General features: G+C 35.6%; 1 protein-coding gene across 1 annotated transcript in view; it reads left to right on the top strand.

Moving 5' to 3' along the window:
- LOC136031729 (vesicular glutamate transporter 1-like) overlaps nucleotides 1-25,000 on the top strand; it is a 185,317-nt gene that overhangs the window by 137,116 nt on the left and 23,201 nt on the right. Inside the window, exons 7-8 of the mRNA XM_065711436.1 lie at nucleotides 850-964; nucleotides 10,861-11,035. Coding sequence (XP_065567508.1) covers nucleotides 850-964; nucleotides 10,861-11,035 — 290 coding nt within the window. The remainder of the gene's footprint in view (nucleotides 1-849; nucleotides 965-10,860; nucleotides 11,036-25,000) is intronic.

Below are 25,000 nucleotides of genomic sequence, written 5' to 3'. Positions count from 1 at the left end.
AAAAATATAAAATTCCACATTTTTGCAGATAGGAGCTTGAAACCTCTACAGTAGGGTTCTCTGATACGCTGAATCTGATGATGGGGTTTTCATTCAGATTCTACGACTTTTAGGGTGTTTTCCCCTTTTATCTAAAATAAGGCAATTTTTCTCTGGCTCGTAACTTTTGATGGGTAAGACAAAATTTGATGAAACTTATATATTTAAAATAATTATGAAAATTGTGATGTATCTTTGATGTATCTGTTGGTATCAAAATTCCGGTTTTTAGATCGTCGGTTACTATTGAGCCGGGTCGCTCCTTACGTCCAGGTCCCTACCACCAACTATTTGATACTATGCGCAAACAATATGGGCAACTTTCATAATTTATAGGCTTTGCTGGTATATGAAGGATGTTTCCTGGTTTTGCTGGTATATGAAGCATGTATGCTAACATTTTCTGCTTTAACATTGCTTAACATAGGCATATTGAATTTCTTGATTAGCTCTGAACTCCCCTAGGGATTAGGCTTACAAGTTACCTAAATTGGCTTAAGCTCTTTCATAATATAATTTATTTAGTTCCTTCTACAGAAGCAGAAATTATTATTTTAGGTTTGGTTCTATTTTTGTCGTTTATAACCCCATCTTTTATGTTATATCAAACTTAACCTATGGTACAAAATGTATTATAATTGCTATCTATGTATTTTCTTGACCAAGTTTAGAACTCATTTTACTTTTCTTTATTTTCATATTTTAAGATTATTTATTACCTTAGATACCTGAGAGCTACCTCTTAGCTACCCCTTTAGCTACCCTCTTAGCTACCTAAGAGTTTTACTTATAAAAATTTGCTCACTCTAGAGTTTTTGGTTCAGCAATTGCTATGTCAGCATTTCTTAATTTGTGGATCCCTGGTGCTGCCAAACTCAGCTCTAATGGAGTGATTCTGGTCAGAATAATGCAAGGAATTATTGAAGTAAGTACTTTACAAATATTTTTTCGGATTCACTCTAAGCTTGGTAAAAGTCACTTGACCTCTTAAACCAGTGAAATTTGACTTGACTTTTATCTCCTGCCAAGCGGTGCTCAGTGTGGAAATCTGCCTTGTCTATTGACTTCGGTTAACGGTAAGTGCTTACGCTTCGCTAAGTTTGATGTAAGAAGCCATGAGGAACTCTGGATGAGCTATAAGACCATCGTTTCTTTGGCTGACCTCGAACTGGCTTTCAGCTGGTTGTGATAGAGTATAATGGCTGTTTCAGACCAAAGCGTAAGAATTACACTTACGGTTTACGTTTACGGTTTTATGTAGCTAATCCTTCTGGCTAAATTGCTTTTCCTTAAGATTGAAGTGATTAAAAACTCCGCAAAAAACCTTTTCTTCTTTTTAATGACGCTATTTTCGGCACTTGATATTTAGTTTAATAATGTTGAAGATGACTGATTATAACAGTTCTGACGATGATGTTTTAGTTATTGCATCAGTACCACTTGCTTTCGAGCAAAATGCTAATGCCAATCGCTCTAAGAAACGAAAAAAAGAAGCAGTGAATACGTCCAATACTAGAAAACAGTAAAAGAGAAAAAGAAGCAGTGAGTACGTCGAATACTAGAAAATAGTAAAAGAGAGAAACTAGGGCAGTTAAACTTGCTTAATGAGCTTCTCCTGACTGATGATGATGAAAAATTCGTGAACTTTACATGCTCTACTAGAAAAGAATTTTCTGATTCACTAAGTAAGGTGCGAGTAAAATTAACAAAGAGAAATATAAATTATAGAAAATTCACATCCTTTGAGACTCACCTAGCCTTAACTTGATGTTCAACAACGGGAAACAGCATGACAACTTTACACTATAAGTATTTGGAACCTGTACTGTCTAAAAAAATTTCGAAGAGACTGCACAGGCCATTTTTGACATTCTTTCTCCCAATTTTCTTGCTATTCTCTCCGAAGAAGACTTAAAACTTACTGCAGCGTAGATCTTTACCCGATGGAAAATACCAAATAAAAATAGGTGCTAGCACTGGTAGGCACATCAGCCTTCAATGCCCTTACAATTCTGACTCACAATTTTATAGCTATAAGAACTATTTTAGTAATAATGATAGATGGTAATAAGCTTACCTAAGCTATGGATGTCAGGTGACTGATGTTTTCAAGCGATAATTTCGACAGGACCTGTCCCTGTCATCATCACGTTCAAATTCAATATCTCTTGCCAGAAAGTTTATTACCATCTATCATTATTATGAATAGGAGTCAGGTTAGCATCAGAGAAGTTATTAGAAACTATTTTAGTGTTATTTTTCATGCAAATTGTGACGCAAACTACAAATTTGTTTTATGACGTTGCTGCCTCCGGATCTATCAGGCTTCCTCTCTAAAAAACAAAAACAAAAAACCCTGGAACTAACAACATGTTTCCTTATTATTATTTTATTATTATTTCTTTTATTATTGTTGTATTCTATTATTGTTTTATTATTTATTATATTATTATTTTATTATTTTATTACTATTATTTTATTATTATATTATTATATATTTTATAATATATATTATTATATTTATAATTATGTTTTATAATTATATTATTATTATATTTTATAATTATATATTATTATATTATTATATATATATACTATTATTTTATTATTATTATTTTATTACTATTTTATTATTGTTTCTTATGTGACGAATCCTTTCCGCTCAAGAACTACATAGGCCCATTCCTGGCAGAAACCTTGCTGAACTCCAAAAGATATGCAATTTATAGAATTCCTTCAGTTTGCAGGTTAATCGAGAACACTTTCGGCATTTTGTGCAAAGATTCAGACTGTTTAGATCAGAAATAATCATACAGCCAGAAAAGTTTGCGACAATCAAGGAATTTGCACTTTGCCCTAACAATTGCATTATTACTTTAGGTGATACCCAAACGCTTAAGCAGAGTCTCCAGCTTCTATTTCAAATGCTTCATTCCAGGATTTAGGTCTCTCACGAGTAATAATACTTCAAGACAATCCAAAAATTTTGGAAAAATACTTGCCAACTACTTCGTGCCTCCAGAAGGAAGTGTTACTTGGAAGAGAGATCATGCACTGCAAAAAAACTTTTCTAAAGCAGCCACCTTTTTATCTTCATTTTTTTACGAAAGAATCCTTTAATAAAAAACGATGTTAATAAAATTCTCGTCACTGCCCACATTTTCTTTAATATCTTCCTTTTCTGTTATCTTTTATCCATCTTTCTGAAATCAAAAAGTAAATTCTCACCATAATTATTTTGATACTCTCTTCTTGTTTCTCTCCAATGTCAATGACCCATCATTACCCTAAAAAATAACGGTCCTAATTCACTCCTATCCTATCCCTTTCAATCCTACAAACCTTCCAAAAAAAATAATTTTCAACTATTCCCATATTTTTTTTCCCCATTGGATTAGATAAAAAAAACATAACATAATTAAACTTTAATTATCATAATAAAATATTAACTAATTAATTCATTTAAATAACCAAAAGGTGTAGACCTATTAGTGTGTCATTAGTTGGAAACTATTAGTGCGTTACTAAGCATATTTTCAATTGAGTCCATTATTTCTCAAATCATTTAGTCAAACTAATTTAACCATTATTTTCTAGTTACTCCCTATCTACTGAAATACACCAAAGTAGGTTAGATCTTACCCAAAATATACTCTGAATTACGTTTCTACGTTTCTGTTGGACGTAAAGTTGAGCAGATATCAACCCTGTTTCGTACGTATTTTTTTACGTTACGGAGTGCGTAATTTTCTTAAGTTTGACCATAAGCTCTGTAGCAATCCATAAGATCCACAAGAATTTTTTGGTCTGAAAGGCTCTTACGTCGTAAATGATCTTACAGCTAGATTTGGAAACATTTACAACAGGTTCCCAACTCATAGCAGAGTTTGTTCAGCTATTTGGATTGAAATTGAGATTTTCCAATGAGTTGGAATAACTTCTCGTCACTTATGAAGTTGTGAGCCATAGCGTACCTTCAATCCTCCTCAGGGTATTTTACTGGGATATGTAGATGGCCTTGGGAGCTTTGGCTGCAACTTGCCGCATCATAGCTATTTAGAGCATCATGGAGCCACCCCGACCGTCAAAGATACGCAGTTTTAAACAGTTTGAACCATGGCGTACCTTCAATCCTCCTCAGGTTATTTCATTGGGATATATAGATGGCCTTGGGAGTTTTGGCTGCAACTTGCCGCATTATAGCTATGTCGAGCATCGTGAAGCCAACACGACCGTCGAAAACACGCAGTTTTAATACGAGAAATATAAATTTTCCCACAATATAACCATCGAAAATTAAAGATTGATATTCACGTTTTCTTTCTTTTTTGTCTTTTTTTATAATTGACGGTGAATTTAAACGATAAATCAATTTAAACAATAATTTTCTAAGCACACATACTCGAAGTTTTTTATTTTATCTCAAGCGAGTCTCTTGGTTTTAATCTCGATACTAGCATATTTTCCTATTCCTTATTTATGTAAAAGTGACCCATTTTTGTATATACCTGATTTGCCTCGAACGTATCATTCGTTTAGTTTCTTCAAAAAGCTTTTTAAACATTTTGGATTATATTTGTCTTGAATTGATTGAAGTCTTTTTTTGTTTTTTTGCTGTATGTTTTCACTTTTTACATTTTTGGTTTGTATTTGTCTAAAATTCACCAGAATTTTCCTTTTTGCTTTTCTTTTGCCTACTTTTTTCTTTTTGTAATTCTCTTTTTTTCTCTTTCGGAGTAAGTGTTGAAATTACTTATTTGTCTTATTTACAGGCCAAAGAGCCTTTGTAGGAATAATATTTTTATTGTAACTTAAATACATAATGAATCAAACTTACTTGGTCAGATAATAATAATAACTTGGTAATCTTTATAATAAGAAAAATTCCTAATGCATAAGTGTCTTTTTTTCTTACGTTTTGTATATAGCTCAAGTCTTTCTCTTTTTTCTTTTTTTTTCCTTTATTAACATGGCTATATTTATTCTTTAGATACAAGATATCTCAAAGACGATTCCTGGGTATACAAATATTTGTCATCAATAAATATATCATATGTATGTCATCAATATTGAATCTCCTTATCGTTTTTTTTTTTTTCGAATTATGCAATTACTTTACGAAAAGAAAGTCTAGGGAAGAGACCGTTGCTAAATTGAGAGCTAAGACACAAACAACGTAGACCATCTAATAACAATAAATAATTCCTCCGTTAAGCGAATGAAATTCTTTGCCTATTATCTTAAGCTCATAGACCACTATAGCAACCAGCAAGGCAATATTTTCAAGCACTATTAAATTTCCCAAATTCTTTTCTTTGTTAGTAGATCCCTTCCTCCCGCAATGATAAACAGCTAGAAATCTTAAAAGGGATCTGGAATCACTGGAGCGGGAACATTATTTTCCCTAGTAAACAAGTCATCAGGGAGAAGTTGACTGGGTGCCAAAGTGCCAGGAAAAAGGGATAGCTCCCTTGGGCGTTGTAGATAGATGGTTTTATTTGGGATATCAATTGTTATTGCCGTTTGATGACATTTTAATTGTGCTGAACAAAAATTTTTGTTCGGTATCTTTTGAACAGGCTTGGATACAAAGTTACGGAAACTGCAAAAGCAATATAATAAGAATAGTAATTTGTTTTGGCCGTCTAAGCATACTTGAATGAATACAGATGAGCATAGGGGAGAAAAAGACCTGAAAAAAGCTTCCAATGAGAACAACGATAGCAACCCTCATAATAAATAACTCCAATTTACTAAAGCTATGGCGACAATTCAACTAATTCATTAAGCAAATTGTTTCACAGGGATATCTATTCTATTATCCTAAGATCATCTCAAGAATTAATCATATGATTATCCATTTACCTAGTTCTATCGAATATCCCATACTTTCAGCAAGCTCCCTTGGAATAGGTCCCTTAAGTATTGTCGATAGGTTGTTGTATTATAAATTGTTATTGTCGACTAGTACTATTTTAATTTTCCCGAACAAAAATTGTTAGTTTGTATTTCAGAAGGGGGTCAAAGAGGTATCTGCAATATCTCAAAAGCAGCTAAGGGTGTTAAGTTTAAAGCTTTAGGGAACTTGAGCGGGATATTGAACTAAATCGAAAGCAACTTTTTGCAGCCAAATTTTCAAAAAGTATGTAGATGTAGATGTAGCATCTCATGTAGATGTAGCGTAGATGTAGATGTAGCGTCAAATTCATGAGATGTAGCATATCATGGACAGTAAAGATCATTAAATCGAAGCTTTTAAGGAGCGTTGAGGAAAGTGCTGAAATAAATCAAAAGACAATGTACGCATCCAGGTTGTCAAGAGTATATATTTTCCATATCTCAGGAACTACTCAGGGTGTTAAGAAGAAACTTTCAGTGAATATTGAGGAAGATGTTAAACTAAATCAAAAGATACTAGCTGCATCTAAGCTGTCAAAAGGGCATATATGGGAACAATTAAGGGAATTAAATTGAAGCTTTCGGGGAATGTTTAGGAGCATGTTGAACTAAATCAAAATATTTTACATGCATCCAGGTTGTCAAAAAGACGTATAAAAAACATCCAGGGAATGGCAAAAGGTATTAAACTAAAATTTTCAGAGAATGTTGAGAGGTATTTTGAAGTAAAAGAAAAGATACTAGGCTATACATTCAGATTGTGAAAAGGGTTTATCTACAATCTTTCAGGTGTGACTAAGAGCATAAATTAACGGGTTAAGGGAAGTACCTGAAACTTAAAGTGAAAATTTAGGATTGGGGGTTATGTATGTTCTGAATTTTTGCTTGGAGGAACTTAGGGTAGTTTATCCAGGATAATAAGTTATTGAAGAAAAATGCGGGTGTATTGATTCTATGTGCGAAATATTTTTTATTCTGATATACTTACATTTTAGACTTTGAAGGGGCCTCAATAAAAGTTTCAGAACCACGGGAACCTCAGAGAAAAACCAACCTGGTTCATGGATTCTTCACGAGGTTATTCATTTTTATTTTTTAAACGACAAAACAGAATTATTTTTAATATATGAGGTTAAAGCCTATTTCTTTAGACAAACAAGCATCTAAACCAAGTAATACAATAAGATTCTTATAATAAAGTGGTCATTAATATTTGAATTGAAGGTTGCAACAGAATTGGGGTTAGGATTACTTTAGCCCTATTGAAGACCAAAAAAATTCTGGTTTTAAATCCATTCATTTAAATAATGCTCTCCGTCCTCATCCAAATTCTATGTTAAAATTATTTAGAAAAAACTTTATCCCAAATTTTGTTTCCAAAATACCAATAGAAAGCCACAATCTTAATTTTTAAGCAGAAAAACCAATAAAAATATTATTGGTCCTGTAAAATATTACAGATATTTCTTCTATCAACCATTAAAAAAAAATAGATAAATAATAATGTCTATTAAAAACAAACTGAAATTAATATTAGAAATTTTCTCCAAAATAGAACTTTTTCAAAGAAAAGGAAAGAGCTGCATTAAACGAAAGATAAGCACAAATAACGCCAAATAATAATTCACATTCAAAATGAGTAGAAATCACAGTCAATAAACAAACGAGACCCTAAACGAACAGTCACAGTGAATAACCCAGTCAAAGCTAAAATGAAATGAAATTACAATGAACAGGAGTAGGCTATATACGATTAGAATTATATATCGTACTTTACCAATCCCTGCCTTGATTTTTAGGCTTCATAAGCCCTCCACTCTTCATTATGCATGCAGCCATATATAAAACTAATATTGAGAAGACCCAAATAAGAAAAAATTGTTTTTTATTGGTATTTTGTACTTTTTGGGTACCAGTCTAGATTGGAAAAACCAGGGACTAACGCAGGAGCACCTGGATGTTCATATTTTTATGTAAATTCAGCATCTCTGTCAACATTATCCTAGAGTTTCAATTTAATAAACCTTAACTGTTCTTGGGAAAATGGTGATATTTTTTCACAACCTGGATGCATAAAATGTTTTTTGGTTCAGTTTAAAATATCCCTTAGCCGTTCCTGAAAGCTTCAACTTTTTACTCGTATCCGTTCCTGAGACCAACATAGATACGCACAGAAGCGTATTCCCTGTAGACATGTCTCAAAATCCTTCTCAACATGTCATTAAAGTTTTATCATCCTCAGTTATATCCTCAGTCATTCCTTAGATATTGCCGACACAGTAGGCTTGAAAACCAACAGGTCTTCAGTGTGTTTTGGTTTTGTTGAACATCCCGTCAACATTTCCTGAAAGTATCACTTTGATGCCCTGTGCCTTTTTGGAGACCTAGGATTAAACGTTTTCCCTTTTTCTAAGAGATAAACCCTGTATATAAATAATGGACAACTTAAATAACTTACAGCCCTTGTCCCAGGGGTCGTGCCATCCCAAGAGGGATATTTTTTTAGCCTTTAGACTATTTCAAACTGAATGGCTATAGAAATTTTAATCGGATGTGGTTGCGGGGGAGGACATCTAAATAGGGCAGTAGATGGGGGCTGGTTTACCTCTAATCACTTTTGACTCTTAAAAAAATATACTGAAATGCCTCTAGCTTGACACCTATAGAAGCTTGACACCTCTACATCAGAGGCCTATAATACGCTTAATCAAATGGTAATATTGAGCTCAGGTAATCAATATTGAGGTAATATTGCTCAGGTAATATTGAGCTAAGTCAAAAGACTTTTGGGGCTACTACTATGACTACTACAACTACTACCACAACTACTAGTAGTAGTAGTAGTACTACTACTACTATTTGCGGTAACTTCTTGTGACTACAACTACTTGTTGCCGTGAATATTCTGACTTTGACTACTACAACTTGTGGTTACGACTGCTACTTGAAAAACTTTTAACTGTGATTTCAATCACTTGCGACAACAACTAATTACAACTGCAACTGCTTGGGATTGCACTACTTGTGACAATGACTACGACAACTTAAAGCTTTATGTTTGAATATTTGTGTCTGTGACTACTTGCAACTATAACTACATGTGACTGTAACTATTTGCGACTGTGACTTTGCCTACTCGCAACCAAAACAGCTTGTGACTGCAACTCCTCTATGCTATGACTGCTTGTCTCTCTGACTAATTATGACTAAAACAACTGCGGTGGAAACTACTTTTTACTGCGACTATTTGCAATTGCGACTGCAACTACTAGTGACTGCGACCCCTTCTACTGCTACTATATCAATTTTGACTTTGACTTCTACGGCTTTTGCTGCAACCACTACAATTGAACTAAAGCAATAGAGTTTAGGTATATCGAGGTTGTCAAAAGGCATTATCTGCAATATCCAAGGTTGCTGAGATAAAAATTTAAGGGAAAATTGATGGAACATCGAACTTAATCAGAAGACTCTCTGCCTCTAGTTGTTCAAAAAGGTATGTCTGTTGTATCTCAAGAACTACTAAGGGTATTAAGTTGAAACTTTTTGGGGATGTTGAGGGTGGTACTTCAATAAATTAAATGACTCTAATTGCATCCAGATTGTAAGAAGGGCGTATCTGGGAGTCTCTATACTGGTTTTAGGAAAGGCTATGGGTAATAAGCTGAAACTTTCAGGGATTGCTAAGGGGAATGTTAAACCGAATAAAAAGACAATTTAATACCCTAAGCAGCTTCCGAAAAATAGCAGATAGTGCATTTGTACCATATGGACAAATGTCTTATCCAAGGTCTCCTCAGATTGCCGTCAAAGTTTTGACTCAATCACTTAGCCATTCTTGGAATATTAAAGATACGTCTTTTTTTAAACTTGGATAGTTGGGAGTCATTTGATTTAATATAGAGGCTTTTGATTTAGTTTGATATCCCTTTTAACATTCCCTAAAATCTGCAACTTTATGCCAATAGCTCCTCCAGGGATACTACAGTTACGCCCTTTTTACAACATGAATGCAGATAGTGTCTTTCGATGTAGCGTATTATACCCATGACATTCCCTTAAAGTTTCAAATTAATACCCTAAGCCGTTCCTAAGGTATTACAGATACGTCCTTTTGAAAATATGGATGTTCACAGAGTCTTTTCATTTGGTTCAACACCACCCTCAACATGCCCTGAAAGTTTGAATTTGATACTCTTAGCCACTCTGAGTAATTGCAGACGCGTTCTTTTTATAACCTGGATGCACATAGTGTCTTTTGGTTTAGTTGAACATCCTCCTAAAGATACCCTGAAAGTATTACCTTAAAACCCTGGGCCTTTTCAAACTCAAAGGATGAAACATACCCCCTTTCCCGATATTGAAGCCAATATGTAAACACTGGACATCTTACATAAATTACAGCCCTTCTCTAAGGGCTCTGGGCGTCATGATGCCTCGAAGACGCATAAAATGGATCTTAGAACTACTTCGAACAAAATGTCCATTTTAAAATTTCTACCGGAAGTTTTGGGGGCTAAAGGGGAAGCTAATTACAAAAATGACTTTTGAATCTCTAATCACTTCACTGTGCTTGGAAACAAAAATGACCCTCCAATCACTTTCGAATCTTAAAAAGAGCACTTTAACTTCAGTTTCTAATCGAATGAGCTCCCTCCGAAGTTTCTACGACCCCTCCTTCCATATGAAGAGGTATAGCATAAAAGAAATGAAAAAATAATGCACTGAATTCATTTTGTCCTTTTCTGTGGCAGCGCTACTGTACATACTATAGAACAGATGGTCTAGTAATTGTAAAAAAAAAAAAATATCCAGACTTTTACTACAGGTTGATTAGCCTCACTGTCGTAAATTATTATTATTCAAGCATGTTTCGAGTTTATTCCCTTTTATTGTTACTTTATGCATCTGACCTTTTTTCAGGGAGTAACCTACCCCGCATGTCACGGTATCTGGCGGTGGTGGGCACCACCCCTTGAGCGATCTAGACTGGCAACGCTTGCCTTCTGCGGCTCATATGCCGGTGCTGTAGTCGGAATGCCACTTGGCGGCTGGCTTACGGGTTTACTTGGATGGCAGGCGCCATTTTATTTTTATGGTAAAGTATTTCCAAATTTTACCATTTTTATTTATTCTCTTAGAACTTAGAAAAAAGCTAGATCGGTTAGTAAAAAATGAAAGTTAATATGGTTGGCTGAACTGTCACTTTTTACCAGCAAGGTAGTTTACATTTCTCAGTTCAATGACCTTTTCATATTTCTGTTTTTCTGTTAATTCAATCTTAAACCGTTCATTCAAAAAAATTTTTAATGTGTGTCTTCTAATTGAATTCATTTTCGATTCTTCACAGTTTCCTTTTCCTGTTTTTCTCCTTTGATCTTACTGGATTCTGCAAGTTGTTTTGTTTTTATCTAAACTTAAGAGAGAAAGACATCTGAACTAAATCCAGGAATATAAAAATCCAGGTTTTGGCTTGCTATTTATATCTTCGACTGTTGTTGGTTGTTGTACTATATTACTTTTTAATTGGTCGGTACCGATGAAAATACTGTAATGTATGGGTAGAACATCTTCCTAATGTTTAAGCTGACATAACTGACGGAATTCTAACCTCTGTTATGTTACAACCTTTTGTATAGACACATATTAATCAAAAATCTCCGTTTACACACCCTGAAAGTTTTGACTTAATTCCCTTAGTATTTCCCGAGATGTGGCTGATACGCCCTTCTGGCAACCTCGAATGCAAATAATGCTTTTTAGTCTAGTTCAATTTCTCACTCAAAAACCCTAATAATTTTAACTTAATACTCTTAGCTGTTTGACTTAAAGCCTAGTAATTTTAACTTAATACCCTTAGTCAATCAACTTCCACTGAAAGTTTTAACTTAATATCCTCTTCCATTCCTGAGATATTGCATCTTTGCCATTCTGACAATCTGGAAGCCCTTAAACTCTTTTTACTTTAATTCAATAGTATTAGTGGTAGTAGTGGTGGTAGTAGTACTAGTAGTAGTAGTAGTAGTAGCGGTAGTAGTAATAACAGCAGTAGTAGTAGTAGCAGCAGTAGCAGAAGTAATAATAGTAGTAGTAATAGTATTAGTAATAGTAGATATAGCAATAGCAGCAGCAGTAGTAATAGAAGTAGTGGTAGCAGTAGTAGTAGTAGTAGTAGTAGTAGTAGTAGTAGTAGTAGTAGTAGTAACAGTAGTAGTAGTAGTAGCAGTAGTAGTAGTAGTTGTAGTTTTAGTAGTAGTAGTAGTAGTAGTGGTAGTAGTAGTAGTAGTAGTAGTAGTAGTAGTAATAGTAGTAGTAGTGGTAGTAGGTAGTAGTAGTAGTAGTAGTAGTAGTAGTAGTAGTAGTAGTAGTAGTAGTAGTAGTAGTAGTAGTAGTAGTAGTAGTAGTAGTAGTAGTAGTAGTAGTAGTAGTAGTAGTAGTAGTAGTAGTAGTAGTAGTAATAGTAGTGATAATAGTAGTAGTACTTATGGTAGTAATCGTATTAACAGTCACAAGTAGTCACAGATGTATTTACAAGCAGTCGCAGTCATTTGTAGCAGCAGTAGCATTTGTAGCAATAGCAGTAGCAGTGCACACATAGCACCTTTTGGTTTTTTCAACATCTCCCTCGATATATCCTGAAAGTTTCTATTTAATATACTAAGTAGTTCCTGGGATCTTGTTGATGCTTCTTTTTGTTAATCTGCATACCCATAGGGGGTTTGATTTTGTTCATCATTCCTTCAACATTCCAATTAAGTTTCAACTTAATACTCCAAGCCATTTCTAAGATGAATATAGTATATTTTAATTTGGTTCAACTCTCCCCTCCGTATTCTCTAAGACTTTCATCCTGATACCCTCAGCCTTAGTAGCAGTAATAGCAGTAGCAGTGGTAGTAGCAGTAGTTATAGTAGGAATAGTAGTAGTAGTAATAGCAGTAGTAATAACAGTTGTAGCAGTAGAAGTAGTGGTATGCGCATATTCCGTTTCTGGTAATTTGAACATTCCTCTCATTATGCCCTGAAAGTTTTAACTTAATACTCTAAGCCTTCCTCAAGATATTGTTGATACACCTTTTGGACAACCTGTATGCACATAGTGCGTCGGGATTCCGTTCAACGTCCTCCTCAATGTATCTTAAGAGTTTTCATCTTAATACTCTTACCCTCATTAGTAGTCACAAAGGATGTAGTAGCTGTTTCAGTGGTAGTAGTAGTAGCAGTAGTAGTGGTGATTATAATAGCGGTAGTAGTAATGGTAGTAGTAGTGTGCACGTATTGCCTTTGCTATAACGGATCCTCTTCATTATCATTCCCGGAAAGTTTAAACTTAATAACCTAAGCCCTTCCTGAGATATGCCTTTTTACAATATGCATGCACATAGTGTGTTTTTATATAGATCAATACTCCCCTCAACGTTCCCTGAAAACTTCACTTTAGCTTTTTTTGACACTACGGGCCATATATCCCACCATTTTCCAGTAAAGAATACTGTGTATAAGCAATGGATGAATTCCAGCCTTTGTGCCAAGGGCTGTGGGGAGTTGAGTTGTCATCCCAGAGGGATAGTTATTTTTCAACTATACTTGACAAAGTGGTTATCTAAACATATATTTGATGACTTTGGCATATATTTGATGATATCATATATTTGATATCATCCCAGAGGGATAGCTATTTTTAAAATATGCTGAAAAAAGTGGTTATCTCAACATATATTTGATGGCTTTGGTTAATATGGCGAATGGAGGGGTAGCCTGCCCTCTAATCGCATTTACTCTGAAAAAGGGTAGGCCTACTGGGATTTTCAGTTTCCAGTTGAATAGGCCGTCTCCAAAGTTTTTCCGACAAAACCTTCCACACAAAGTGCCTCGGTGAAAAGAAAAAAGAAATATAATTCATAGGACTCACTTCACTCTTTACTTGGGTAGACTCTGATAAGCTAACCAATTAGTGTGTTCGAAGGCATTCGAAAAGCGGAAAAATTGTGGCCGATAGTCTGATGTGAAGACCAGAGAAAAAAGCGTGACCCCCTACCCCTCAAAACTTAAAATTAATCCCTTGAGCCCAAAAAATTGTGACGTGTGATTTGACCAGTCAACAACTAATTGAATTTAAGCCGGATTAACTCTGTACCTGTTTGGAATAAATAACGAGTGAAATACTTTTGAACTTGTAATTGAAACTTGTTCGATAAATTTATAAACTTGTATACGATTACGGCTTAAGGATTATTTATGGATTGTGGCTGTGAGTTAGTATTCAGCACTACTATCATCTGAGTCGTGCATTGAAATATTCGGATTACTTGCAAATCACTGGATTACTAGCCCCACTCAAAGATAAGTTATTATTTATTCTCATTGCATTCATTTAGCCAGTGCGGATCATTTCATAATTGTGCTTATTGAGAACTTCTCTGTGGATATACCTTTTTCACTTAATTGTTTTTGGACTGATGCCGAGCCGTGAGTGAAATTTGCTTATCATGGACAATTGGAATACCAGTACGCTTTATTATTGCCCAGTTTTGAATTTTGCTCAGCAAAATCTCGATGAGGGGTTGGACCATCAGTCTATTGTGAAATACGCTAGTGATTTTTTCCCGTATGAAGATGTTCTTGGAGCTAAGAAACTTTTATATAGCAATTGCTTCCCAGATGAGCCTATACCTCGTCGTTCGGGACCCAGTGCTAAGAATAGTTCATTGTCGGACATTATCGCTACTCTTTCTCGCTGCTCTGCAGAAAATATTGATATTCCAGAGTTCGTGATCAAATCCCCCTCTGAAGTCCCTAGCATTCCGGCGTCAGCTTATTCTATCCTTACCGCCAAAGTCAACCAGTGCCTTGATCAGTTAAAATCGCTTGCTCACCTCAATAGTCCAACAACGTCTATTAATAGTTCTTTGGTCTCAGATAGTAAGGGTACCAATCACAAACCCTCGTACGCCGTTGTTCTTAAATATCCGCCTCCAGAACTAAGAGACCCCGTTTCTCGCAAGGAAAAGCTTGATTCTTTCGCCGGACATGACGGTATTGTGTCGGTAAAGTCCGATCCGGTAAGGAAAAGATGGGTTGTTGTTACGCGGGATAAAGTTTCCGCCAATTCTCTTGCCGCATCTGCTGTTGCGAGCTATCCAAATATTCTTGCTAAAGTGATTGATCGCAAACCTCTTGGAGTAATTAGGGGACTTCCCGACAGTGTTTCTAGCAGTATACTCATCTCCGTTATTCCTGGTCTTGTTGAGGCCAGCCAGATCGGCTCTTCTCATACATTCCGTTTAGAGTTCCTTGATTCCGCTGCACTAAAATCTGCCATCGCTACAGGTCTGCGCTTGGGTTACGAGTCTTTTAAAATATCGGAATACAAAGAATTGCCCAGACGGTGTCTTAGATGCCAAAGTATCCATCATTCGTTAGCTCACTGCCCATGTGCCCCGAATGAGATGAAGTGCTCTAAATGTTCTGGATGCCATTCCAATACTAAAGACAATCCTTGCTTAGAGGCTCCGAAATGTGCCAACTGCGGCGAAGCTCATGTTTCCTATAGTATGAATTGCCCAGTGATAAAACACGCTCTGAACTCTGCTCCAAAATGAACCAAGCCACTATTTTAAGTTTTGCTTCTCTTAATATTAACGGCACAAAAGACAAAGACTTGTTAATTAATGAATTATTAGTCCATGACATAGTGTTCTTGCAAGAACATCTTTTGACCAAATCAAACGTTTCTAGCCTGAAGCGATCTTCTGTCCACCATTTCTTTTCGCAAGAGGCCAAGAAAACTAGAGGCCGCCCTTCCGGTGGCCTAGCAATTTTTTTCCGTTCCCCATCAAATCCCTCTGTGATTCATTGTGATGATAACATCTTAGCGATTCAATGTGACAGTACCGCCTTTATAAACGTTTACTTACCTTGCGATCGACGTTCTATAGCATCGTTCACATCTTTCGCTAAATGTTGCTCCAGTTTAAAGTCTCTACTCGAAAGTCTACGTTTGAAAGACCTAAATTGGGTTTTAGCTGGTGACCTTAACTGTGACATTCTTGGTACCTCCGATAGATCAATCCTCTTGCTAGAATCACTTCCTAGCATATATCACGTCGCAGTTAAGAGCCTCCCATTCACGTATATTCATAACAGAGGCTGTTCAAAATCGAACCTGGATCACGTGATCTCTTCCAGTTCCAGCTTAATATCATCGATTGTCAGGGTGGACGAAGAGAAGATTGACGACGATCACCTTATTCTTAGCTGTAATTTGTCCTGTGAGCTATCTGGCAAAATACTTTCGGCTCAGCCGAAGTGGCATATAAAGTTGAATTGGGATCGTGCTAATGTCCCACTATACCTTGCTAGGCTAACTGCTTTACTCTCAACCATAAAAGTGCCATATCACCTGCTGCAAACGTCAGTTTCCTCGCCTTCAAGTACAGTTGACCTAAATTTCTATTATTGTCAAATCGTCCATTGCCTTAAATCAGCTTCCAAAGCTGCAGTGCCTGTGGATAAAGTTAGGATTGGTACAAGAAAGCCTAATTGGAACGTTGATCCTGAAGTAAAACGTGCTAAGCAAAAAGCCAAATTTTGGCTACGTATGTGGATATCATGTGACCGACCATCTTCCGGAGCTGTTTTCTCTTTGAAACAAAAGTGTAAACTTGAATATAAGGCCAGTTTGAAGAGGGCACGCTTGAATGCATGGCCAGGCCCCACCGATAAGGCCTCCTGGAATAAGGTTATTAATAGTGAGAAATGTTCCCCATCTACCCTATCTTGTCTCCAGCTAGCTAATTTTGTTGATCATTATAAGCGTGTGTTCAGTGTATTTAATAGTTTTCTTCAGTCTTTTTATTATAAGTTGCTTAAACCGCTTTTACCATACCGTCTCCTGCAGGCTCATGTCCAGCCTGTAGCAATATCTGAAATTCGCCGGGCTTTAAGAAAAATTAAGCGTTCAAATAGCCTTGATGGTGACGGCCTTTCTTACCGATTTTTTACTTATGATTGTCCTGCTCTACTTAACCATTTACAAATATTTTTCCAGTCTTGCTTAGCACAGTCGCTTGTTCCTGATAGTTTCCTTTGTGGCCGTGTAACGTCTATTCAAAAGCGAGGCAAGGACCCCACGTCATGTATGAATTATCGTCCCATTACAGTATCGTGTTTCTTAAGTAAGTTGCTTGAACATTTGTTACTACCAGAAATTGAGTCGAATTGTGATTTTACGCCTTTTCAATTTGGTTTTCGGAAAAGTTTCGGTTGCTCCCATGCACATCATGTTTTAAGCCGACTCATGAAAGATGCCGTAAAAGCTAAAATGTCTTTATACTGTCTTACTGTTGATATTTCTGGAGCTTTCGACAATATTGTGCACTCTCAGGCTCTATTTTCCCTTGCGTCTTCAGGTGTTAATCCTTCCGTACTAAGTTTATTGTCTTCTTGGTATTCAAAGTCTAAAATTCAAGTTACCTGGAATGGCCAAATATCTGACCCGGTAAAAATTAATAAGGGAGTTCGGCAAGGTGCCGTATTGTCTCCTAGTATATTTAAATGCGTGCTTGCATCGTGCCTGCGTCCCCTTAGAAGTTCTGTTTTTTTACGGTAATACTGGTTTGTCTTCTATTGCATATGCAGATGACGTTCTTCTTGTTGCCCGGACTCGCCGTGGATTGCTTTCTAATTTTACTATATTAACCAATGAACTATCTAAGATTGGACTGTCAGTTAATGCGTCTAAATGCGAGTTTATTTGTTTTAATAGCCCTTATGCGGTCGCTCCATTCGTTACTGGGACTGCAGTTCTACCATGTTCTTCTTTAGTTAGTTGGCTTGGTCTGTGTTTCGGCCCAACACTTTCCGCTACCTGTTCATCCCTAGTGAATCAAGCCGTGAAAAACCTACGCGTCGCTTACGGAAAAATATCCCCAAACAAAAGCCGTTATAACCGCAACGGTTTGTGCATGATTTATGACGCTTATTGCGCCCCTGTGCTTTTGTTTTTATCAGGCATGGCTCATCTGTTTCGTAAGAAAGATCGACATACTCTACGTACGGCTTATTTCAGATATTGCAAATTCCTCCTCCGGCTTCCTAGATGGACCCGAAACAAAAAAATAATTGCTCGATTTGGTTTAGTAGATGTTTCTTCTCGGATTCGGTCTTCCAGTGATGATTTATGTAAAAAGACTGTCAACTTTATTCACGTTTATGACCCTCTGCAGGCTTTTTTCCATATTGATACTGGTTGATTAATCCATATTATCTTTTGTTAGTTTCAATTTTGTATTTCTTCGCTGTTTATCGTATTTATTTTTGTTTATTTATTCATAATACTCCGTACTTTGTGTTTTTTATACTTTACGGGTAATAAAGTTCATTCATTCATTCATTCATAGATTATATGACCTTTTAATGAAACCAATTGACTTTATGCAATAGTCTATCCATGATGGCAACTATTCACTTACATCCAATCTTCAGGTTTATAAGATTAGACTGGGAAGCTGCATATCAAACAGTTCGCGGTAACGAACTGTAGTAAGGAGCGACCCGGCTCAATAGTAAACGAAACTCTGAAAAACGAAATTTTGATACTAATAGATGCATCGAAAGAATTGGATTTTTATGATGATTAATCAAATTTAATCAAATTTAATCAATCTTAATCAAATTTAGTCTTACCCATCAAAAGTTACGAGCCTGAGAAAATTTGCCTTATTTTGGAAAATAGAGAGAAACGCCCCCTAAAAGTCATAGAATCTTAACGAAAATCACACCATCGCATTCAGCGTATCAGAGAACCCTAATGTAGAAGTTTCAAGCTCTTATCTACAAAAATGTAGAGTTTCGTATTTTTTCCCACGTATTCGTATTTTTTTATTTTTCAATATATCACGGTTGCGTGTATATTTCCTTTTTTTCCCCAGGGGTGATCGTATCGACCCAGTGGTGCTATAATATCGTGAGATGGCTCATTCTACCGAAAGTAAAAAAGGTCTGGTGCCCTTTTTAAGCGATAGAAAAGGGCACCTAGGCCCCCTCCCACGCTTAATTCTTTCGCAAGGTCAACGGATCAAAATTTTGAGCTAGCCAGTTTGTTCAGCATGGTCAAAAAACCTAGTAACAATGTCTTTGGAGACTACTTACTCCCTCACTGTCCAAGGGGGAGGGGCTGCAAGTTACAAAATTTGACCAGTGTTTAGGTATAGTAATGGTTATTGGGAAGTGTACAGACGTTTTCAGGGGGATTTTTTTTATTGGGAAGGGGGTTGAGGGGAAGGGGTTACGTGGGAGGATATTTCCATAGAGGAATTTTTCATGGGAGAAGATAATTTCCATGAAGGGAGAGCAGGATATTCTAGCACTATTTAAAACAAAAAATTGAAAAATAAATATGGAAAAGTATTTTTAACTGAAAGTAAGGAGTCGCATTACAGCTTAAAACGAACAGAAATTATTACGCATGTGTGGCATCCATATTCTCCTAAATACCTCACTCTTTATGCTAAAGAATATTTTTTTGTAATTTCAACTATTTATTCTACGGCCTTTGCTATTTCGTTACGCTAAAGTTTTTACTGTTTTAAAAAGTTAAGTTGAGAGAAAGAGTAAAACTTTAGCATAACTAGCGGGGCGTTGAGGAGGGAAAAGCCCCTTTCATATAAGGAATAATTTCTGTTCGTTTTGAGTTTTAATTCCGCTCCTTACTTTCAGTTAAAAAACTTTTTTTTTCATTTAATATCTTTAAGACTCTATTGGCCTTTGATAACACTTGGTTTTTGAATCTTTACCTACCATACATGGATGAGTATATTCCGTCCACTCACTTAGTTTTACAATTAAAATACTTTTGTTGTCAAATGAAGCCCTAATTTTTTTTTTGCACCATGATTTGAAATATATTTTTTTCCTTAAAAAAGTTCGTCTAATTTATCCTCCAAAGAAAATTCTACAAACACTGAAAAAAAGTTTAATATCCCAGGGAAAGTCATTGGTAAGGAAAACTCAACAAGATTGGAAATTCTCGGCAAAATCGAAAAGCGATTTATCGTCTAGTCCGACTTAATCGACATTCAAAGGGGTTTCTAAGGGTGATGTCTCCCCTTCTTTCTAATCGGTTACGCATCAACTGAAAAAATCCAGAATCAAGACAGGCATGATTGATGTCCAATTGCTTCCTTGTTGATTGAGCCTTTTTAGATAAACATCCACGAACGGAAGGAATTGAAAGCAGTTCAATGTAATGAAAAGTTCCCTTAATACAAGGCACGAAAAGTGGTTTTGAGTGGAGAATTCTGTTAACTACTTTTGTTAACTTACAGAGATTAAAGCCGGCCTAACTTAATTCAGCTTGACGTGGAACAAACACAAAATGTGTACAGGCGATAATTTTGATATATAATTTATATGTGTCCTTGCTTATGCTGTCTTTATTATATTTTTGGCAAATAGGGTTCTCACTAAATGTGACCTCAGCCCCCTAAAAAGTTTGCAGTACCTATGTCTGACCAATAAAGTACCCAGAGGGCTTTTGAATACTCCTTGAACAAACAAAAAATACCAGAACTTCGTAAGATTTTCTTTCTTTTTCGTATAGATATTTGTTTTTCCTTTAGAAAGTAAGATATTCAATATTAAGCATACAATACCCTCCCCCCCCCCAAAAAAAAAACACATACAAGGGTTTGTGGCTGGGAAAACCGGGAGAAAGAAAACTAAAGAAAGAAAAGACAACAAAAAGCAAACAACAACAAAAAAAGGGGAAAATAAAACAAACACATATAATGAAGACCATTTTGCCTTTAGCTGGGCGTGCTACATCTAGACTGTGTCTTTAGTGGATCAAATAAAAAAAATCAAGGTTTTTTTTTAACTGAAAGTAATGAGTAGCATTAAAAATTAATACAAACAGAAATTCTTCCGTATATGAAAGGGGCTATCACCTCTACAACGCCCCCTCTTTACGCTGAAGTTTGACCCTTTCTTACAACTCTACTTTATAAAGCAATACAAAAATTTACCTTAAAGAGCAAGGTAGTGAGGAGGAGACAGCTCTTTTCATATACAAAAATAATTTCTGTTCGTTTTAAGTTGATGCCGCTCCTTATTTTCAGTTAACGAAAACCTGCTTTTTTATTTAATTTCTAAACTTTTAAATTAATGTAGGTTTTGAATTTGGCTCGCCGACAATGAATAATTAAAACACAATTTGCAGATTAATTTAAGTTATTTTTTAACTAATAATAACCTTATAATAAACTAAGTTTGATTTTTGTTCCAGTTGATTAAGAATGACTCCTGAATCACAAAGAGTATTAAATTAGAGTAATACCTTCTTTTGAAAGTTAAAAAAGAAACTTCAGCGCAAGAGCGAGCTATTGAGGAGTGGCAACCAATCTCATATACATAATATTTTCTGTTCGTTTCAAGTTTTAATGTTGATTCTTGCTTTCAGTTGAAAAAACTTGTTTTCTATTTAATTGCTGATCGCTTTTTAAACAGTGTCAAGAAAATCCAACTCCCCCTCCATAAGAAATTCCCTTCCTCCACTAGAAATTTCTCTATGAAAAGAGTCTCCCACTTAACTTAAATTAGCGATATTTGCAGAACTAATCAAACTGTTCGTGGTAACGAACTGTAGTAAGGAGCGATCCGGCTCAATAGTAACCAAAACTCTAAAAAATGGAATTTTGGTACCAATAGCTACAACAAAAGAATCGAATTTTAATGCTGATTTTAAATATATAAGTTTCATCAAGTTTAGTTTTACCCGTCAAAAGTTACGAGCCTGAAAAAATTAGCGTTAATTTAGAAAATAGAGAAACACCCCTTAAAAGTCATAAAATCTTAACGAAAATCACACCATCAGATTCAGCGTATCAGAGAACCCTGTTGTAGAAGTTTCAAGCTCCTATCTACAAAAATGTGGAATTTTGTATTTTTTACCAGAAGGCAGATCACGGATGCGTGTTTATCTGTTTATTTGTTTGTTTGTTTGTTTGTTTTTTTGTGTTTTTTCCAGGGGTAATTGTATCGACCCAGTTGTCCTAGAATGTTGCGAGATGGCTCATTCTAACGGAAATGAAAAGTTCTAGTGTCTTTTTTAAGTGACCAAAAAAATTGGAGGGTACCTAGGCCCCCTCCCATGCTAATTATTTTCCCGAAGTCAACGGATCAAAATTCTGAGATAGCCATTTTATTCAACGGAGTCGAAAAACCTTATAACTATGTCTTTGAGGACGACTTACTCCCCCACAGTCCCCGTGGGAGGGGCTACAAGTTACAAACTTTGACCAGTGCTTACATATAGTAATGGTTATTGGGAAGTGTACAGGCGTTTTCAAGAGAATTTTTTGGTTGGGGCAGGGGTTGAGAAGAGGGGATATGCTGGGGGAACTTTCCATCGAGGAATTTGTCATGGGGGAAGAAAATTTCCATGAAGGTAGCGCAGGATAAACTAGCATTACTTAAAAGTAAAACAATGAAAAAATAAATATGATAACGTTTTTTTTTCAGCTGGAAATAAGGAGCAGCATTAAAACTTAAAACGAATAGATATTATTACCCATATGAGGGGCTCACCTCCTCCTAATACCTCGCTCTTTACGCTAAAGTATTTTTAATAATTTCAACTATTTATTCTACGGCTCTTGTGATTCAGGGGTCATTCTTAATGATTTGGGACAAGATTTATGCTTTAGTGTAAAGAGCGAGGTACTGACGAGGGGACGAACCCCCTCATATATATAATAAAAACATGAAAATACAAAAGTTCTTTACGTAAGCTAATTTATAAGTTACGTATATCTTTTACTAATAAAAAGATTCGTAAAAAATTAAAAGTTCTAGTTGCCTTTTTAATTAACCGAAAATCGGAGGGCAACTAGGCTTCCTTCCCCGCTCTTTTTTTCTCAAAATCATTCGATCAAAATTATGAGAAAGCCATGTAGCCAAAAAAAATATGCAAATTTAGTTTTAATTATTCCTCTGCAGAGAACCAAAATCAAAACATGCATTGATTCAAAAACGTTCAGAAATTAAATAAGAAAAAACAAGTTTTTTTAACTGAAAGTAAGGAGCGACATTAAAACTTAAAACGAACAGAAATTACTTCGTATATGAAAGGGGCTGCTTCCTCATCAACGCCCCGCTCTTTACGCTAAAGTTTTTTACTGTTTTAAAAAGAAGAGTTGAGAGAAAGAGTTGAACTTTAGCGTAAAGATTTATCAAATTTAGCGTTGATGAGGAAGCAGCCTCTTTTATATACGAAGTAATTTCTGTTCGTTTTAGGTTTTAATGTCGCTCCTTACTCTCAGTTAAAAAAAAATTGTTTTTTTTTATTAATTCATAAACAGGCGCAGCGCAGGAAATTTCGTAAGGCACAGTAACAAAACGTTTAAAGAGGTCGAAAGTACTTTTATAAAAATGAAAGTCACGAGTTGAGGAATTCTCATATTACCGGAATGAATGATAGAAAATTTTTTTAGAGGATATGCGTAATAATTTATGTTCGTCTTAATTTTTAATGTTTTCCTTACTCTCAGCTGGAAAAAACTTTTGTTTTGTTTAGTAGCATTCACAAGCCGAAGACATACATTATCTTTGGTTTATCATCTTATAAAAACCAACGTTATGAAGCTGCTTAAGGTAAAATTAAATGCTAAGATTGGCTGGAAAATGACACAAACAAATTATTGTTCATATCGTCCATTATTTAACAAAATTCAAATTTTAGCGTAAAAAGCGAGGTATTGACGAGGGGGGGGGGGGTGAACTTCTTCATATACAAAATATGAAGGGGTTCGCCACCTCATCAATACCTCGCTCTTTACGGTATAGTATTTTTTGTAGTTTTAAAAGAGCTTTGTATTCTAATTAAATGGCCTTTGTAATTCAAGGGTCATTCTCAAAGAATTAGAACAAAATTCGAGCTTCGAAAGTTCGAATTTTGTTCCAATTCTTTAAGAATGACCCCTGAATCACAAAAGCCACTTGAGTAGAATACATAGCTCTTTTGAAATTACTAGAAATACCTTAGTGTCAAGAGCAATAATTTCTGTTGGTTTTAAGCTTTAATGTTACTCCTTGGTTTTAGTAAAAAACCATGTTTCTTTTATTTCTGATTTTTTTAAAATAATGCTGGGAAAATATAGCACCCCTTTCATGCAGATTCTGTTCCCCCAGGATAAATTCCTCCATGGAAAGATCCTGACACGTAACCCTCTCCCCCTACTCCCTCACACCAGAAAAAATTCCCCTTGAGAACGTCCGTATACTTCCCAATACTAGGCTATATGTAAACAATGGGCAAAGCTCCTAACTTTTAGCCCATCCCCCAGGGATTTTGGGAGATTAAGTCGTCCTCAAAGACACAGTTATTAAATACTTTGACTATTCTGAACAAAACAGCTATTTCACATTTTTGATGAAAACGAGTGTGGGAGGGGGCCCAGTTGCACTCTGATTTTTTGGTGACTTAAAAAGGGCACTTTAACTTTTAATTTCTTTTCTATTGAGCCCTCTTCCGCCATTCTAGGACCACTGGGTCGATACGACTACCCCTGAAAAAAAAAAAAAAAAATAAACAAATAAACACGTATCCGCGATCTTTCTTCTGTCAAGAAGTATAAAATTACACATTTGTGCAGATAGGAGCTTGAAACTTCCACAGTAGAGTCCTCTGATACGCTGAATCTGATGATCTAATTTTCATTTAGCTTCTATGCTTTTTAAGGGATGATTCCCCCTTTTTTCGAGAATAAGGCAAATTTTCTCAGGGTTGTAACTTTTGATGGGTAGAATTAAACTTAACAAGACTTATATATTTAAAACCAACATAAAAATCTTATTCTTTTGATGTATCTCTTATTATCAAAATTCCTTTTTCTAGAGTTTCGGTTACTATTAAGCCGGGTCGCTCCTTACTTAAAGTTCGTTGCCAACGAACTGTTTGATTCCTATCTACGTTCCAGTTTCAATTTTCTAATTGGGTTCCTGCAGATATTTTTGACACAGATAATAGCTGCGTATTAGGATGGGGTCTATCTTCTCGTGCCCCA

The sequence above is a fragment of the Artemia franciscana genome, chromosome 10 (genome assembly GCF_032884065.1).
Source record: "Artemia franciscana chromosome 10, ASM3288406v1, whole genome shotgun sequence".
NCBI lineage: Eukaryota > Metazoa > Arthropoda > Branchiopoda > Anostraca > Artemiidae > Artemia > Artemia franciscana.
Note: the sequence above shows the minus strand (reverse complement) of the source record. Positions and strands in the feature narration are given on the sequence as shown.